We start from the raw sequence: 19,997 nt of genomic DNA on the forward strand, positions 1-19,997 counted from the left end.
GTGAATCAGTCTATAGGAAATGTTTCTTAAGAATGTATTTCTACCTAAACACATCCTTTTAGCAACATTAACATAATGAAAAATGGGGGGAGACTAGCAAATATAACATTCTAATCTATGCCATGCAGTTTGCATGCAGCTCTTTGATGACATTTCATACGTTACTGTGATATATGAGGATTGTAGCTTATGATCTGCATGGTGCATGTTTTTTGCATAGGGAATATTAACCCTCTGTGCTAGTGTATAATGAGGTAAACTGTCAACTAGACAATACTCTGATCTCTGTTCAGTACGAACATAAATCACAAGAGTTATGTTGACATTTTTATTATTGCCTGAAAACTGCACAAGGAACTCTGGAGCATATGCTTTTAAAACGCTAAGTTATACCTAAACACAGCACCCCTCAAACTTAGTGCTAGGTGTGGCTGCCCCAGGCGCATCGCCCTAAAGCTGTCCTTGCCACCGTTCTTTCTTGCTGTTACCTGAAGTCAGAAACTTGGCTGGCCTGTCCTGAGATGCATGAACCAAGGGGCAGAACCACCTCAAACCAGTCTCTGATCTGTGCCTAGGGAATACACAAACGTTCTGCAAATATGGTATAAGATGGGGACTTGAAACCACAAGTCCATGTACCAGGACCTCACAATGACCAGTAGAAGTGGAATACGGCAGGATTTTAGATCCTTCTTAGATCGACAGCTCGTGTCCTTGACAGCCAGATTCCGCTGTTTGAAATGTTCAGAGGCTGACGACAGGGACAGTTCAAAGCATGTTTATTTATAAAGTATGTCATTACTAGAGAATTGTAAATGCAAGTCATCCACATTTTCTCCCATCAAATCCTGCTTTTTTCACAAGGACATACTCGGAACAATCTTACCTTTTCTTGCCTGAATTTTATAGGACTTCCGTGTGAACAGATGAATCTTACACCTTTTTTAAAATCTCTACTTTTAAAACGTAAAGGAGTTTCCTGAACTTTGGTTTACAGGGGATTTTAATTTTATCTGAAGAGTACTAAAGACTTCAGATCCTCTAGTAGGTGTTTCAAAGCTCACAGCGACACTCCATACAAGTCTTTGAGACCTCCATTGCCCCCTGGGTGGTCTCCAGTATTCTTTTATGCAAATGGCTTTCTCCTCCAGATATAACCTCCTCACACGTAGCAAGGCAGAGACATCATTAGTAGCTTTCCATAGTCACCTAATGGTGGTGCAATATGCCGGGTAGCCACATAAGCGACCAGTTGTACGCTTGAACATTTTTGGGTGAGCTCATTGTGCATCATTTGCTGCCTGGACCCATTTTGAAAAATGTTTCCAGTTTGTCGGCCGCTATCTTTTTTGAAGATGGTCTTCAGGATGGGTGTTTGTGCATGTGGAAGCTTCTTCTTCCTCTCGGTGGTTCACACTTTGTGGTTGGGAGTTGACACCTTAGCTCCAGACACTCTGATCGTGATCGTACTCTTTTCCTAGAAGTAATACGCAGTTCTGGTGGAGCCATCGTTGGTTCAGATTCACCGTCTTGGAGCTCTGTGCCTCCAAGGAGAATGCTTAGTTCCATGTCATCTATTCCTAGTTTCTGTCAGAGGGAGGGCGGGGGTAGATGTCAGTGGCTGAAGGTCATTGAAGTTTGTAACAAAGGTGGCCTAATGGTTTCCCATCAAGCAATGCCGTGCTCTCAATATTGTACCCCAATCCAGCTAACACGGGTCCTCTCCATTCTGCGGAACTGTATGGGTTTACCCAGACGGCACTGTGACAATTCACTTCTGTGACAGATTGTAACTTTGTGTTGTTCCAGGCAAGGGGTAGCCTTCCACTGCCAGACTGTGGAGGTGTTTAAAATTACTCATAGGATTCACTTGTAAACTCCAGGGTGGGCCCTGCCTGGGAACTTATGGAGTGAATTTGCAATGTAGTTATCTGCCTCATGGGGGAGGTGATGGGTGTTCCTTTAGCAGCCCTTGTCCTCCACATTAGTCTCATGTTACCAGCTGGACATTAGTGGCTTTAAGGAAGAGGTCTGTGTTAAGGAGGTGTTGGATTTGGTTCTTCAAGTAAAGAATATGGTTCTTTTATCAAAACCTTAGGTGTTTGGCATGATATACTGGGATGTGCTAAGAAGAAAACTCTAACCTTGCAACTTCTCAAATGTGTTCATAAAACTTTGCCAGGTTTGGTATCTGGGGAAGAAATGGGGGTAGAAACAGAGCTCTGCCTTGCACCAGGAATGTCAGTGCTGCTGTGGAGAGCTGCAAGTCACGGCTCGGAAGCATGTGAGAGTTGTTTTCAGCATCACCCACATATCTCTCATTTCCTTGCAGTGTGCGTCCATCATTCAGGAGTCTATTGTATTTCCTAAATAAGATGCCCCTAGGTGTGGTGTGCACATCTACATTATTATTTTGGTAATTATGATGTTAATGGTGATATTTTGCTTGCAGAAGGAACAAACCCACACCTGCTCTGGTCATTTAGAGCAAAATATGTCCTTCCTAAAATGTTCTCCTCGATTGTAGCAGATTTCATCAAATGTTATTGCTCGTGAGTGCACATGCGTGTGCTAGATTGCCTTCCTTCCATGATAAGGACATTTTCAAGCTCTTGTTTATGCCACTCAATGCTCCTTAACCTCTTGTTACCTGTCAGATTTGCCAATGGACGGTCTACGGGCCTCGTCCTGGATAGTGGGGCCACACACACCACGGCCATCCCAGTGCACGATGGATATGTTCTCCAGCAAGGTACGCCTGGACCTTTGTGTGTAGACTGTATTGATTATCAAAAGGACTATTCTGAAAACATTTGTATGATGTGGCCTCTTTTCCCCAGAGCAAAATGACCATGAAGCACCTTAAGAAACAGTCTGCACTTTGCTCTCTGTGGCACAATAAGTCATGATGCCTTACAACTGCTGTAAAGTACTCCACTGATCTATAAAGTCTGCCACCACCTGAAATTCAGAGCCCTCTGTGCCCTTAGGAACTCCTACAATGGTGTCATTGTTACGCCTGGAGTGGTTTTATGCATCCTCGGCCTGTCTGTGGAGCTCGGCAGTCAGAGAGAGGAGTGCAGAGACCTGGGGCTTAAAGCGGAGACATCCTCTTCGACCGTGGACATCCGGGACTTGGCTTCTGTTATGCGTGTTGAGGTGTTCAGGAGCTCTTGGTGAAGCAGTGCCACCTACATTCTTGCTTCTTGTGTATTCGTCTCCACTGCAGCTTGCGATGTACGGATGGCCTGGAGGATAGTATTGAGCTCATTAGATGGCATGGCGGGGTTATCCCCGCCAGTAGGGCTAGCTGATCCAGTGGTGGGACCAGTGGTGTATGCCGGTCTGTGAGGTGGCAGAGCGGGCCTGCCTGTCCTTGCCCATCACCACAGGGGCACGAAGTGATTATTGTGTGTCGCAGAACAGAGCCAGCCCTATTGCTGCAGGACTGTAGCTGAACGAGCAGCTGGCTCCCCAGGCTCCTGAAGGTGACGAAGAACCACTCGATTAGAAACGCCTACTTGATCCCTCCGGTTGCGGCAGGAGTCTCCTTGAGGCCCTTCTTCAAGCCCTGTGACTTGGGAGGAGAAGGGAGGTCTAGATGATGACCGATCTCTGGATCCCATGTTTCCTGCACTGGCTGACCCCGAATTAGACACAGACCTCTTTCACAGCTCTGCTATTTGATTAGGCCTGGACACCTGAATGCCATTCGGACGTGAACTCCAATGGCTTCGTTGTTCAGGTGCTGCAGTGAAATCTTCCAACTACCGGACCTGCTGCCAGCTCCAGACGAACAGGGGCCCATTTTCGTACTGACTGGGCGACAACCCTCGGCCTATGTGATCCTTGGAGGTTATGGCATCCCTGAAAACGCCAATTAACTCACACCTCAGTGGCCCACCACTTGCACTCACAGATAGACCTAGCTTCCCTGCCTGCCATTGGTTATAAGGTGCTTACCCAAATCCATATATTACCTTGTGGGATTTTGGACCTCTCCCCCTTGCTCCTCCACATGGGCCCCCCCCCAACGACAGGCTTACGTCCTATGTGGCGTCTCAACACCTGGTACCTCCAAGACAAACCCTTTGTCCACTCCCTGCATGTGGAGCTCCAGGCCTACTTTAATAACAACTAAAGGTCGGTCATGAAAGTGGGCACCCTGTGACAGCCAGCAATGCGACTATGCGGGGCTTTGCCCGAGGGCGTATTGTGGCCGGAGAGCGAGCCCACTCCCTCCATACTAGCCATTTGGAGGCCTCGCTCTTCGCCTGGAACAGCAACTTGCAGCTGGTCCTCGTGAAGACCTCCCCTGACAACTGGAACTTATCCAGGATGACATCCGGCAACACTCCCTTGACACCTCCAAGCACCTTTGGCAAGCCACTAACGCTATAGCTGGGGGGACAAGAATTGGAAATTGCTGTACTGGCTGGCCTCTCATTAGAAAGAAATTAGAACTTTGTCCTCTGTAGACTTCTGCCCGATATCACTCCTTAATGGAGAGGTTAAAATCTTCATCACTGTCCTAGCACCAGACTCAAGCGGGGTCTTACCGTGCTGATACACCCAGACCAGTGTGGCTTCCTGCCAACCCACGGCAGGTGGCATTGCTTCTGGGGACTGCAGGTGGCCCTGGCGCACCGTTATCAATTGCCACAAGACTTATCAGTATTATTTATCGACTTTGAAAAGGCTTTCGACCCGGTGGTCTGGTGATACCTCCGTCTGGCACTGTCTCGAGCTGGCTTTAGCCCCCAATTTCAAGGCATGCTTTGTGCCCTGTATTCGAATCCTATGGCCCTGGTCCGAATAAATGGGTTCTCATCTGAAGCCTTCCCCATAGGTTGGGGGACGAGGCAGGGATGCCCCCTCTCCCACCTCCTGTTTGTGTTAGCAATCAAAGCATTGGCCCAGCTCGCCCGGACAGACACCCAGATCGAGGGATGGCGATGGTGGGATACCCAGGAGGATGGCTTAGCACTATATGCAGATGATGTCCTATTATACTTAGTGAATCCCGGTACAAGTGGTCTTTTTTTGCTGAAGTGCTTTGCAGCAGCCTTGGGCCTTAAGATGAACCCCTCTAAGTCCGTCTTGGTGCCCCAGGCCCCCTGAAGGGACTGCTGTGATTCACAGATGAGCATCTCCCTTCGTCTGCTCAGTTTTAAATATCTGGGCGTTCGGGTCGCCCTCCGTCCAGAACTCGCCAGGAAGCTAAAGCTGATCTTGTCAAATGGCATTTCCCTCCATCTAAATGTCATGGGGCGCATTGCATTATACAAAATGGTGGGTCTACCACAGTTTTTTGTATGTCTATCAAATATGACCGCTCCACCTGTCTAGGAAGTGGTTTTATAGCCTGGATCAGGCAGCGACAACGTTCCTATGGCACGGATCGCGACCCCACTTGGCCCTCTTGCATTGCCAACGTGCCACTATGACGGTGGCTTGGGGATGACCAATCTTTTCCTTTACTATTTGGCATCTCACCTGCTTATCATTCATGACTGGTTTAAGGGGGGAATGGTCTGACCCAGCCTACCGATTAGAACTCTCCCTACTTGTTTTCCCCCAACTACAGACAATGCTATATGGCTCTACAGTCCCAATTTCCACACCACAGGTTATTCGAGTGGTACGCCTGGCCTGGAGGGTGGCGCTCGGCCCACGCATTGGAATGCCAAACTAACACAACAAACCCCCTTGAGGCATGGCAGGTGTCTGGGAGAGTTGGCGGCGCTTACGGGCTTTAAAAACTGAGCTCTCAATGGTATCACCCACTTGGGAGACATCTGAAAGGGAACACAAATGCGCTTCTTTGCAGACCTTCAAACAACGTATACACTGGCGAACACTCAATTATACAAATACCTCCAACTCCAACATACAGGCCACACTTGTGTTCCAACCACTGATGTTCTCCCATAGATTAGCCCCCTGGGGGCGAAGCTCCTAATGGGTAACTTGGGACGCTGAGGGATGTCACAGATTTATTGTACATTAATAATGAACTCGCCCAGCACTCTACACCACCTCAGAGATCGATCGGAGGATAGGCCACATTGAAGATGAGACTAGAGGGACGCCTTGATGGCCCTAAGAAAGCTGGCAATCTCATCTCAGTTACTAGTGATACAAACATACTATACTCACTCTGGCTACCTCTCACCAGGCTGGCTGCATCGGGCTGGTCTCCGTGCCAGCTAATCCTGCCTCATGTGCAAGACAGAAACAGCGGATTTTTATCACATGGTATGGTCCTGCCCCATAGTGACGGCCTACGGCAGGGTTCTACAAAGTCAGTCCTGGAGAGCCGGGTCCATGCCATATTTTTAGCATATCCGCATTTAGAAAAATGTAGATTTCTGAAACATCTTGTTGGGCATGGACTCTCTCCAGGACCAACTTTGCAGAACCCTGGCCTACGGGAACAGAGTGGCACGGGAGTTATCGGGCGTTCTTCGGTGGGAGGTCCCACGCTCCCTCCTACTGATACTGCTCGGTGTGTTGGAGGGCTCTGGGGGTACGAGAGCAGAGAAAACCGTGTTAGGCCGGTCCCTGCTTGTCGATAAACGAGAGGTTGCTGCCCGCTGGATGTCCTGTACTCCTGCTCTGCCGAGGTGGCGGCGAGGGGTAGATTGATGCGCGCAACAGGAACGAGTGGTTTACGAGGCGAGGAGTTGCCCCCGTAACTATGAGCGTGTTTGGGGGAAGTGGATGGCATCCTTTGTGTAATTGTGGTAACTGGTGCTATAACCTGGGTAGCATTCAGTACTCAATATGGTGCTTTTGTGATGCTCGAGAAGTGCTCCTCCGTGATATCGCCGCATTTATTTCTTCAAGAAATTACTTGCTTGTATGTCACTGTCAATCTCCACCACTCGGTGCTTTAAAATCAGTAAAAGTTTGTTTATTAAAAAAAAAAAGTGAATACTTTATAATATTGTTTATATTTGCTTACCTTGTTTTATTTACTAAAACTTTATTTACCGAAAAAAATACCAATTTCCTACTGAGACTACCAAAATAAGAATTCACTCCAAAACACTTCAAGTGGAAGGCTAAGTTGAATCAACATTTCAAATGTCAGATCCCACAGTCCAGCGCACGTTCGACCGACACCTACCCCTCGTGGCCACGAGATGGCGCGCGTTTCCTTGTATGCGGGAACAACAGTGTTAGAAACAGCTTTTGAAATCCCCAAGCAAGAATCTTTGTTAGTGTTTTTGCTGTAAATAAAATAGTCTACTCTACAAAGCACCTCATTGTTTCCTTTATATGTCAACCTTATTAAATCTCCTCCAGCCTTAGGCAAGACATCGCGACCTGTTGGATATTCAGTTAATTGTGGAATTGAAAAACAAAATGATTTATTTAATTAATTCAGGTATTTCTTTACTTGCTGGGATTTCTCTCTCTCAGGCACTGCTCCGTGGGTGTATTTAAAACAACTGAAGCAGTGAGTGCAATAAACATTGTGAGTTACAGGGAGTATGTATTTATAACACACTCGTGTTATAATTACAAAAAGCAAAATGATGCATATTTTCTTGTTTTTATTCCTATAATTTCTGCAGCCACCGCATGACATGTCTCCGTCTCCCGGGCTGAAGTTCCGCGTTTCACAGACAGAGCCCACTTAATAGTTATATTAAAAGCTGTTGGCGCCTCTCTCCAGTGAATCCAGGGGGTGTTCACACTCGGGGCCACACCTGGGGTTTGCTGTTCCATTCTAGTTGGCATCTGGCGTGTAACTGAACAATTCACGGCTGCTCCCTGAGCCACGTAGTGTGATCGCGGCCAACTCATTCCGTTTACCCGTGCTCTTGTTCTTTTATCTGCTAGCATGAGTTGCTTTTAGAAACAAGGTAATGACCACAAGTGTATATATTTTTTGTTTTTTAATTTGCAGGTATCGTGAAGTCGCCTCTGGCCGGCGACTTCATCACCATGCAGTGTCGCGAGCTCTTCCAGGAGCTGGGCATTGAGATCGTGCCCGCGTACATGATCGCTGCCAAGGTAAGGCTGGGTCTGAGAAGGGGTCATAGGGTGGGCAGCCGGGGCAGGAGGGTGGGCAGCCAGAACAGGGGCACAACCCCCCCCCACTGCTCTGTAGGGTGAATAATCGCTCAGGCCATTTAGGGGGACGTTGCACCAGGTTCACCGTCATTGGCTTCCATGTAGCAACTTAATGCATTCTGGGAGTCGTAGTCTTGGTTCACTACAGTTGAAAATACTGACCTGCAAGCAGTAGATCTCAGAGGCTCATAAAAGAAATGAGCTAGAGTGGAAACACGATGTCCTTGTTGACAATCGGTGCTGTGGCCAACCTCCCCTGCTCCATGGACAACAGAGACATCGCAGCTCTGAAAGGGACATTTGACGTATGTGTAACATGTAATTTGGGTAGATACTCTGTTGAGCAGAAGTAAATGATGAACCTTCAGAATCTGTGGATCACCTCAGGAATAAGTGAATATCTGAGTTTAGAGAAAAAGGCGAGGTATTTAATAGATGGACTTACTCTGAAGTCAGGCGAGGTTTGAAGCCACACCACAATGTTTATCCTGTGTGGGCTGAGTTCCCATGCAGGCCACAGTGTTCGCATAGTTCTGTATCTTTAGGATACCGTGGTTCCAGCAATGGTCAGTCACGTAAAAGGTGAGTGCATTCTGGGAGTTGGAGTCTTTGCTCACTTTGATTGAGCTGATGTGGAGAGCCATGCAGGGAAAGTATGGAGAGTGTAATTTGATGTCTGCTTGACAAGTACTCGCTCAGCGGCATCTAGTACCGTAGATATAGAACCAATGCACAGAGGCTGTGGCCCTGGCCTTCACTCTTGCCATGAACCAGGCATTCAGAAAAGGGATCCGGCATTCGAAGAAGAGATCTGGCATTCAAATAGGGGATCCGTCATTCGAAGAAGAGATCCGGCATTCAAAGAAGGGATCCGGCATTCAAAGAAGAGATCCGGCATTCGAAGAAGGGATCCTGCATTTGAATAAGAGATCTGGCATTCGAATAAGGGATCCGCCATTCGAAGAAGAGATCTGGCATTCGAAGAAGGGATCTAGCATTTTAATAAGGTATCTGGCATTCGAAGAAGAGATCCGGCATTCGAAGATGGGATCTGCCATTCAAAGAAGGGATCTAGCAGTAAAAGAAGGGGTATGACATTGAAATAAGAAATCTGGCATTCAAAGAAGGGATCTGACATTCAAAGAAAGGATCTGCCATTCAAAGAAAGGCATTCAAAGAAGGGATCTGATTTTTAAAGAAGGGATCTGGCATTCGAATAAGTGATCCGGCATTCGAAGAAGAGATCCGGTATTCGAAGAAGGGATCTGGCATTCAAAGAAGGGATCTGGCAGTCAAAAAAGGGATCTGATATTCAAAGAAGGGATCCAGTATTCGAAGAAGGCATCCGGTATTCAAAGAACGGATCTTCCATTCAAAAAAGGGATATGACATTGAAATAAGAGATCTGGCATTCGAAGAAGGGATCCAGCATTCGAAGAGGGGATCCGGCATTCAAAGAAGTGATCTGGCATTCGAAGAGGGGATCTGCCATTCGAAGAAACGATCTGGCATTCAAAGAAGCGATCTGGCGTTCGAAGAGGGGTTCTGCCATTCAAAGAAGGGGTCCGGCATTTAAAGAAGGGACAGTGGGACAGTGATATGGACATTGAGGTCAGTTTATTTCCACTGGGACACTGACCAGGGAACAAAAATTGAGAAAGGGGCATGGGTCATGGAGACCCTGTCCAGGGACATTGACATTTGAACAATGATTTTATCACACTGATACATGCGGTTGTGACAGTCTGTGACCCTGACATTAGGACATGTGATACAGGCACAAAGTGTCACTGAAAAGGGCACTGAGAACCCAGGTCTCTGTCGATGGGACATGAGGACATAGGGGCACGAATGTGCGAACATAAAGACCAGGCCTGTGAGCAACACCGGGAGCTCATGGACACTCGGACCATGAGTATCCGAGCAAACAAGACCATGGTCCCAACTAAACAACGTTGTTAACAATTCTCGGCCCCAGGAGGGCATAATGTTGGCAAATGTGGTTCATTCCTAAACTTTATTCTTGAGACAAAAGGGTAGCCTATCAAATTACAAAAACAATTATTCCCCAGCTCAGAACCCTGTCCCAGCTAAAGTAAACTCCCAGAATGCACCTTTCGGGTTCAAGTGCTTCCAGGAGGGTATATGCTTTCTGCTGTCGCAGTAGGGAAACGAGACCTTCAGTCGGGCTAGGCGGGCCGCATTTGAAGGAGAATAGAGGCACTTCCTTCCCTTGTTGTTTCAGCTTTTTCATCATTTGAATTGCACTTCCACTATCCAAGTCGATTTGTAATCCTTCGCGAGGCGGCCACCTAAAAGTGGCCACTACAGAGTGAGGATCTTTACCCAGAATGTACCACTACTGCCTCTGCATGGGGATCCAAGCAGTGTTTACTCTCTAAAAGTACTAGTGCATGGGCTGGCGGTGTGTCCTAGGAGGCTGTCACAGCATTACTGCCAAACACCAAGGCCGCCTAGCCTAGATTCCACCCTGTGCCTCTTCCTTACATCCCCATCAATTTCTGTATATTTTTCCTACTCCTGCAGGTGTGTTTTCATCCATGCTGTCCACCTTTGCAGCTGTTTCCCCATCTTTCTCTTCGGCCTTTGGTATTCCTTCTTCTCTTTTGGTCTGGGTCCCCCCAAAAGTGCTGGTTGCAGCCGCCTCCAAGCACATTCACAGATTAAGCACTAGGCCCAAGGCTGTGGAATGATGGATAGCTGGCTGTCTGACATGTTCTAGCTCAGTTTGACTAGTGGATGTGGGCACATTGCCTCACTCACTGCCTGGGCTGAGCCCCAGCTCCCCAACAACTTATTCCTAACATGTCTTTCTGTCCTGCTGACTGTTCTGTGACGCATGTCGCGCAGGGGCCTGCGCACTGAGCGCAGTGCTGACCGTGCGCGCATATCCTCGCGTGCATCATGCCTGCCTGAGTACTGAACATGTCTTTAGAGCTGCCATTAAAAACCCATTCAGTTATTTTAATGGTTGTTATTAAAATATGCCTAGAAATGCCGGTTTTGTCATGCTCGTTCCCAAAGGTGCCTTGGCAGAGAATGCAAAACCCTACGTATAATTTAATTTATATCCTAATCCTTTTCATTATTTAATTGTTCAGAGGTGCTTTCGAAACACCATTTGACACATTTCCTGAAAAATTCCCAATGTTCCTTTCGCATTGTAGTTTCAATGGCACAATTTAATACTTCCCATCAGCTTTCAATGTAGAATCCTTTAAAAATACCACCAAATGCATGCGTCCGCTCTAATCTCACTATATTGCGTCTATTTAAGAAAGATACTCAAGGGGTGGGGAAGCCGCATCCTTGTCCAACCAGGACCCCTTTTTTGATGTAGTTATCCTTTGGGGCCAAGCTTTGCAAAACATCTACTCCTGGCTCGGTGCAGCTTTGCTTATGCATCACCATCGAACATACGGAGCGCCGGGCCTGAGCACTCTGCCTGTCTGTCGATGTATCCTGGAGCCAAAGGAGTTTCCTGAAACTCAGTGGAAGCCAGTCGGACCTTCTGTTCCCCAACACCAAAACCATCAGCCCAGCACCGAGGTCCAAGCTTCATGGTCTCCATTGACTCTTGAACAACAGTTGTACACAACACTTTCCAAGTGTGGAGTCTCTGCACATAAAAAGACTTGTCTTCTTATGTGCAGAGACGCCGCACTCGTAAAGATACTGCTCGTAAATCCCTTTGTGAATAGCAAGTAATCATAATCTTTCACCGGTCTAAGTTTACCTTTCTGAATCAGGCCTTTAGTTCCTCTCCTATGTGACCTTTTTCCTCTCATACTTCTACCTGCATTAAAATAGTGTTCTTAGAAGGGTCCTGTGCCCCTGAAGAAACGCCGCATGCATCCTTCGGCAACTTCCATATTGTATATCAGAGTAAATAACTCTCCTGTCCCTGTGTCACCTGTAGTTACTGTTCCAGTGAAATTCACCTGACCATTGTTCATCGTGAGTTATCAGTCCTGGACATCGAGCACAAGATCTACTTTTAGTTCACGATTATGAGGTCTGCATGCTCAGATTGGTTCTTATTTGACTTTTTTACCTGTAACCACTAATTGTTAATTGAAAACTAACCCCATGACCTACTGTGTGGGGCGTGAAGCGGCAGTACCTTATAAAGACGCTTCAGTACTAACACAAATTGTGTTCCCAGTACTGCACAAATCTAAGTCTTTGAAATAGATAAGGCAGGGAGATTGCTCTCTATGGGGGTTATTCTAACTTTGGAGGAGTGTTAATCCGTCCCAAAAGTGACGGTAAAGTGACGGATATACCACCAGCCGTATTACGAGTTCCATAGGATATAATGGACTCGTAATACGGCTGGTGGTAAATCCGTCACTTTTCCGTCACTTTTGGGACGGATTAACACCTCCTCCAAAGTTAGAATAACCCCCTATGTGTTTTGTGCTTGCGGCTGAATTGTGTATGCGACCACCAGATTAGAAGTATAAATCCCTGCATGTCCTTTCAATAGGCAGTCTAGGGACTAAGCTGTTGACCTTTGAACTTGGGATGTGGCTTCTGGCCCCAGCTTGAACTTGACTGAAATGTGTGTGATTGTGGGCAAATCACTTAGGGCCTGATTTAGAATTTGGCAGATGAGTTCCGCCGTCTTAAACGTGACGGATACCCCATCCGCAATAATATGATTCCTATAGGATATAAAGGACTCGTAGTATGGCGGATGGGATATCCATCACGTTTGCGACAATGTAACCCCATTCGCCAACCTCTAAATCAGATCCTTAATTTCCATGTGCCTCAAATTGTAAAAGTATGTGAAATTATTTAAATTGTAAATATGTATGTGTCATGCAGTATCAATACACAATTCAAGCTAATCTCCAGTTGTTGCACACAATCTTGTATCTTCCCACTGACTTCTCTCACTAATGTAGAAAGCTCTTTAACTCCAAAACTAGGTCCATGCTGCAGAAATATACATGCACGCTTAATTCTGATTTTAGTGCTTCTAGTCTGTGATCCACCCAAGAGGTGATGCTCCTCTTGAGGTGAATTTTTCCTGTGACTGAAGTGCTTTCTTTTCTTCTGCTGAGTAAAGTTCACTGGATCTTGACAGACAGCAAGACAACCGTGCCCTATTTCAGCAAGCAGTGTGTGGATAATGTCTCACACTGTGCTAGCAAACTGTTTGACTTTGGGATTGGGTGTTTCAAAACCACATTGTGCCTTTGATCTTACATTCGGACGGAAATAAAATATTGAGGCGGACGTCCAGACAAGTTTTTAGCTCGTTCCACACAAATGGCAAAGGAATCTGTCGGTTTTCCTTTCCGTCTTCAGTAAGAGAAGATTTATTGAGAATTGAGTTGGTTTTCCAGTCAGTCTTTGCTAAGTGAAGATTTTGTCGACTAAATGTGCTGGTGATACCAATGTCTTCAGCTCACTTTTTATCTAGGAGTGGAGGATGGTTCTGTTGCAAAAGTTGTACATCTAGACTAAATTCACAAAAAAACTAACAATTGTTAATTTCTTGTGTAATGATTTCTCATCCTGCTAGGACAGCTTAAAGCCTCGGAATAATGTATGAAGGTTACCAAAATTAGTCTGTACTTCTATTTATAGCCAGTTTATGAGTAATAGAGGATTACCAAATTATTATTAATCTTGCCAGTCTAGACTGGTCAGAAAAGTTTCTGTGTGGCGTTCTCCAACGCTCCTGATTACCAGGACTCTGCAGCAAGTCAAGAAGTTCTCCACTTGCAGAGGATCCTCATAGCCTCTTTCTGGCCGAGACAGGTTTCTTTTTTTGGGATGCAATCTTCAACATCAGCAATGACCAGGTGCTTCTTGTCTTCTAATTTTCCTGTTTTGGCATACAAGATGGATTCTTCCTCCCTCCGATTACCGACCTTGAAAGCTTTGTTCCTGTTAAACTAGGTCATGCATCCTTGGAATTGCCAGGCTCAGAGAGCTCCATCTTGTGTGAAGCCAGGATTGACTTCAGTAGGCATCAGTAGAAGGATCGATGCATCGATAGATTGAAGAATCGATGGAATGAAGGATCGATGCATCAATGGATTAAAGAATCGATGGATTGAAGGATCGAAGGATTAAAGAATCGATAGATTGAAGGATCGATGCATCGATGGATCGATGCATCTTCAGCCAGCGGAGAATGAGGGAGAGTAAGATCTAACAGTACCGGAAACACCAAGGCGGTACTTTTCCCTTTAACTCCTGTTGCTGCCAAAATGAGCCACACCTCCCCCATCTTGCCCCTGCACCCATGGAGTAAGTTTTGTTCAGTCTTTATATTTTCTTTGCCTCAGCTTAGAGCCTGGCTATCACTTTCGACAATTCTCAAGACTTTTGACAGCCTTCACTGCAGAAGGATGCCCCAACCTTTCCCTCCCTGTCTCTCTTTCAGTCCAGAAAAAAGGACCCACTGAGAGCTGAATTTGCACTCTTCTGCAGCAAATACAAAATTAAACAGTGGTATTTTAGTTTAGCCAAAGCGAATTATAGACAAACTCTCCACATATACAAAATTGTTTTGTTATTTTTGAGATCCGTTTGTATGTATTTTAAAATAGTAGTGTGGGCTGCGAGATGTGCGAATCAGCCTATTTTGACTGAAAATGTATAGGAATATCTCTATCTGACCACTGGCAAACAATTATGTTACTTTGCTCACACAGGAAGCCGTCCGGGAAGGTGCTTCGCCCAGCTGGAAGAAGAAGGAGAAGCTGCCCCAGGTCTCCAAGTCTTGGCACAATTGCATGTGCAACGTAAGTAGACGGCGGGCGTGCCAAGGCCGACCCTACAATGAACACCGGTGTCATCCTCTGCGGTGGCTGTAGGTAGAGATTAACACTTTATCATTATTCACAGTTTTTTAAAGTTTTAATATGTTTTATTGATGAATTCCATAAAGCACCTGATTGAGGCTTTATGTCGTCATAGCACTGGAGTGTCTTAGATTGTGGGTCCAGTCATACACTCTTCAGTCAGGAGATGAAACGGCAGGTGGGCGACTGTAGGTCTATTATTTCAAGTTTTCAGACAATGGTTGACAGAAATGTTTTGATGGACCTACTTCCATTTTGCATTTGGGGGTTTTCTGTGCTGTCCTGGAGTGAGGGGAATGGATACCTCTCTTGAGAACTCCAGGGCTTATACATCTGCGGACCCATAACACTGATAGAGCTGCTGTGGGCATTTTCGGTTAAATATGGACTGTGTCGTCAAGTTTGCATTGCTGCCCTTTGATCCTAGCTTGGAATGAAGTGGTGTGATAGTTCCTGCAGCATTCTGGGCCTTTCCTCCAATGGCTTTGTTGAGAAAGTGAAACTCTTACAATTCTGGGAGGTTAGATCCTGTTTTAGGTTATTCTGTCAGAATCTGGCTGCTTGATTTACTAATATCTGCAGCAGGGAAATTTCTGTTTTGGTGCAGCAGTCACGATAGACTCTTGATTTGTTCCTTCACCTAAGGGGCTGGATGAACTCTTCCAAGCATCATGAGTTGGTGTTGTTTCTTTCTTGTGATGTATGTGATCTGATGTGTGCCAACAGTGCGTAATTTGTAAAATAATGAGTGCAAGTGACCAAAGCTCTGCACAGAAGCCTGCGGGTGGTGCAGTTAAATAGCAGCGCTCCGAATACCAAGGCTGCCTAGTCTTAAATCCACTGCATGCCTCTTTAATCCTCTACCAGGCATTCCCTACCCCTTTATCTCACAATTGCATGTTTCTGCTTTCTCGCCTTAAGATGTTTTTTCCATCTTTCTGTTCCTCCATCTTTCTGCTTTGTATGTTTTCCCTCTCTTGCTCTTAATAAACATCTGTTGCAGGAAAATAAGTGCCAGTCCCCAAAAATGAGTGCTGGTGCTCCCACCGGCAAACACTAGCTCAAATTAAGCACTGTGTGATGAAGAGCGCTGGGTCACACTAAACCCCATGGCGCTTAGTTTTCTGTGCTATCGAGGCTCTCCTTTTCTCTCCACCCTCTTCAGTTATAGACATGTATTTTGGTATCAGCTCTCTGCTATGAGGTATGGTCACCAGAGCTTTGTATATGGGTCCTTTCTGTCTGTATCCGGTTCATATCCGGTAAACCATGCCTTGGCGTGAGGGAACGAGAGGCAATCTAGACGTACCTCGTCTGCCTCCTCCCACGTTCCAGTCTAAATTACCAAACGAACAGGCTGGCATGTTATGTCAAGACCATGTGAGGTTTTCCACTGAGGAATTTTTTGGCCAGATAGTTTTTGGAGAAACCTAAATATCCTGTATGTATTTATATATACAAGGACCAATGGTTCATACAAAAATTATGATGGAGAGGGTGTGGTGTAACAGCCTGAGCTGCCAACTTCGTAGCCCATGGGAACCAGGTTCGAGTCTCGGCGTCGGCTCAACATCCTGTGATTCTGGGCAAATTACTTAATCACCCCGTGCCTACAATTCAGCGCCTTGAGACACTCACTGGTGATTTGCCATGCTTTACAAATCCAGGATTATTATTATTATGAGGTGAGGCCTCACACACCACCCTGAATGTCATGTTTCCCCATTGGGCCGCCCTTCGCCATAGAATGCTGTTTTGGTGAGTAGGATCCCTGTGTTAGCAAGGAGTACATTTGGGGTAGTTGAGTGAGGGAGAGTTTGAAAATCTCCGGTACCTTCCCAAGGTTGTATTTTTTATTATTTATTTAACCAACTGGGCCACTCTCTGCTTTCATTTCTACTTTCATATTTTTTCAAACATAATTTTGCGATGGGTCATTTTTTTAATGTATTATTTTGGCAAGCATATGCACCGCACCTTTAGACTGCCCTCTTTTACTTTTATTACTTTTAGACTCTTGGGGCCAGATGTAGGTAGTTCCGATTTTGCGAATCGGAAATTGCAAGTCGGTGCGACTCGCAATTTCCAATTCGCAAAATCGGATGCAGAACGGTGTCTCATACACCATCTGCGATTCGCTATGGGGTCGCAAAGACCCACCTCATTAGTATTAATGAGGTGGGTCGCATTTTGCAACCCCATAGCGAGTCCCTGCACTCACAGGGATGGTGGCCTGCTGAAGACAGGAGACCTCCATGTCTGTGACTGCTTTTTGAATAAAGCAGTTTTTTATTTTTATTTTGCAGCCCGTTTTCCTTAAAGGAGTAAATTATTGTTTTTTTTGTTTTTGTTTTCGTAAGGTGCTTGTGCGACCAAAGGACACCACAGAGCGCCAGAGAACAAAGAGAGAGGGAGAGGCAACTACAGGGTGATTGAAGTCATTAGAGCCACTCAGGAAAAGATGTGGGTCTTCAATCTTCCATTATTAGCAGAAGAATTTGATGGTAGTTTCATGATGAATATGCAGTGGTACAAAGTTCCCAATGACAGAGCCTTGTTGATGCAGAGAAATGCTTTCAAAACATTTTAGTCTTGATCGGAATAGTAAGAAACATTTTTGAGAGGCCCAATGTAGGTGTTTGATGGGCTGTAAGGAACCAACAGTATCAAAGGTACTCCAGGGCTGTAACATGCAAGGTATCGTCTATTCTAGCGCTGGGCTGAGGTGATCAAAGCCCTTCAAGGTAAAGTTGACTGGGACGGCAAAGCTTTGGGCTTTTTGTGATTTACTCAGGGTTTTGACTGGTAGCATTAGTTGATGTGTGAAAGGGCCACAGCTCTGATTAGGGAGATTTAGGTCCTCTTTACAACCTTGGCGGTCGGACGAAGCTGACCACCAAGGTTGTGCCGCCAGTCGGCCGCCCATGCAGCTGGAGACCCGCCGGCCACATGTGGACATCCCCGCCGGCCCAGCGGGGATGTCGGCTGTAACATTGCAGTCGGCTCCTAATGGAGCCGGTGTCAATGTGGCGGCTCGGTGGGTGCAGCAGCACCCGTCGCGCTTTTCACTGTCTGCCAGGCAGACAGTAAAAATCGCGACGGGCTGTGCCTGGGGTCCCCTGCACTGCCCATGCAAAATGCATGGCCCCGCAACTCCCCTTCCCGCCAGCCTTTCCATGGCGGTCTCTACCGCCATGAACAGGCTGGCAGGAAGGGGAGTCAAAATCCCCAGGGCAGTGCTGCAAGCAGCGCTGCCCTGGCGGATTCAAACCACCGGGACAACCATGGCGGAAAACTGCCGGTCCCGCGGTCAAAATATGGTGATTTGTACCACCGGCCTATTGGCGGTGTGATCGCCACTTCAACCCTGGTCTTTGACCGCCAGAGTTGTAATGAGGGCTTTAGTCTTGAAATGCAGAAAGGGAAGAAATCCATGGACACGGCAGAGGTAGAAGAACCCATTGTTAGTGACAGAATTGACCTGGATGGAGAAGGATGGTTCACTATCGGACATGATTCCGATGTTTGTGAACATCTAGTTCGGTTGTGATCAGTTAGGCACAACTTTAAACCAGTACCTAATGCTAACGCTAAAACTTATCCTTAAACATCACGCTTAATTCTACCACTGTAAGCCAAACCCCAACACCGGACCATATGCTAATCCTAAATTTATCCAGAATTCTCATCTTGGCCATAACAATATCCATATCCAGAATGAAATTCTTTATCTTGCCATAACTACAATGAAAATATTCTATTGACCTCAGTGCTAAAAATAATATGCAGTAACAACTAATTTGAACTTTTCGACGTAATTGATTTCTGTTGTGGGGTTTTTCTAAGTGATCTTTTTCTCTTTTCTTGGTTCAGTGTCCCAGCATGATTCTGTCTCATTGTAGTCAGATATGTGGTGAATTATTTATAACACTTTGTTCTGTTTAAATATGTGTCTGGTTCATTGGGCTCAGATTTTTGTACATCTGGATGCATTCGGATATGCTGTAGTTGTGTATATGTTGTGGATAACGTCTAAGTTCCAAGTTGCTCTTTCGTTGCGTCGTGCCCTGGTTTGCTCCAGCTTTGTTGTGGCTGGGGGCAGGTATGCTACATACCAGAAATGGCTGTATATGCTTCTGGTGTGTGTCCTGTTCAGTTGCAGGCGGTATGCTTCTGACCTCTTCCTTGTTTCTATGCAATGAAGTAAGTGTTTTTGTAGAATACTAGCTAGTTATGTTTCAGACATGTATCTGTATTGGTTGTCACTTTTTTATATATATATATTTGATATAGTTTTGGTCTGACAATGTTTCGATGTCAGTTTGGTTTGTTTGTGATGAGGTATGCTTTAACTTCTGGTTCTGAGAGCTTAGGCGTTCACATACTACATTACTACAGAGATGAGCCTCAGGCTTCCCTCTCCCTGGGGGAGTTACCAACCCTTCTGCTGGTCAGCAGGGGGTTATGGGTCATATAAGTAAGACACCATAGTAGATGCCCTGCCATTGTATCAGCAGTTTAGAAATGCTGTGTCAGTGCTCATCTACTGCTGGGCTGGACTGCTCAGTACGTGCAGTGAAAAGGAACAGAAGTCAGTCCTGTAATGGAAGGTGGGCACGAGTACGCAAGTATCCAGGTAGGCAGTGATGTAGGTACATGAAGAAGGTTTATTGTTGAAGATAAGTCTTAGTTACAGGAAATATAAGTAAGATGGTCCCTAGTAGCAGCCCCACCAGGAGCAGCATCCTTGCTGCTCGGCCCACTCTCACCAGCTGACATTGATTCCCAGCAGGCACGCATCAGCATTCCTTGACATCACACTCACAATGGCTGAGCAGCAGGGAACTGGTAACTAAGGAGAGAATGCATAGCAGCTGTTCAAGTCACAACAGTCAACATCTGCATTATACCAGTTAGAGAAATCTTACCAGGGCAAGGCTACACCTACTCTTGTCTCTTTTATGTTAATCACAATTCACAGTTGTTTCTTCTGGGCTCAGCCCTTGAAGGTTTTCACAGTCTTAACAATCCTTAGTGTCCAGATCTCCTTCTTTACTGTTCATT

General features: G+C 46.0%; 1 protein-coding gene across 1 annotated transcript in view; it reads left to right on the forward strand.

Moving 5' to 3' along the window:
- ACTL6B (actin like 6B) overlaps nucleotides 1–19,997 on the forward strand; it is a 111,023-nt gene that overhangs the window by 63,328 nt on the left and 27,698 nt on the right. Inside the window, exons 6-8 of the mRNA XM_069215623.1 lie at nucleotides 2,658–2,752; nucleotides 7,919–8,025; nucleotides 14,784–14,873. Coding sequence (XP_069071724.1) covers nucleotides 2,658–2,752; nucleotides 7,919–8,025; nucleotides 14,784–14,873 — 292 coding nt within the window. The remainder of the gene's footprint in view (nucleotides 1–2,657; nucleotides 2,753–7,918; nucleotides 8,026–14,783; nucleotides 14,874–19,997) is intronic.

The sequence above is a fragment of the Pleurodeles waltl genome, chromosome 12 (assembly GCF_031143425.1).
Source record: "Pleurodeles waltl isolate 20211129_DDA chromosome 12, aPleWal1.hap1.20221129, whole genome shotgun sequence".
NCBI classification, from domain to species: domain Eukaryota; kingdom Metazoa; phylum Chordata; class Amphibia; order Caudata; family Salamandridae; genus Pleurodeles; species Pleurodeles waltl.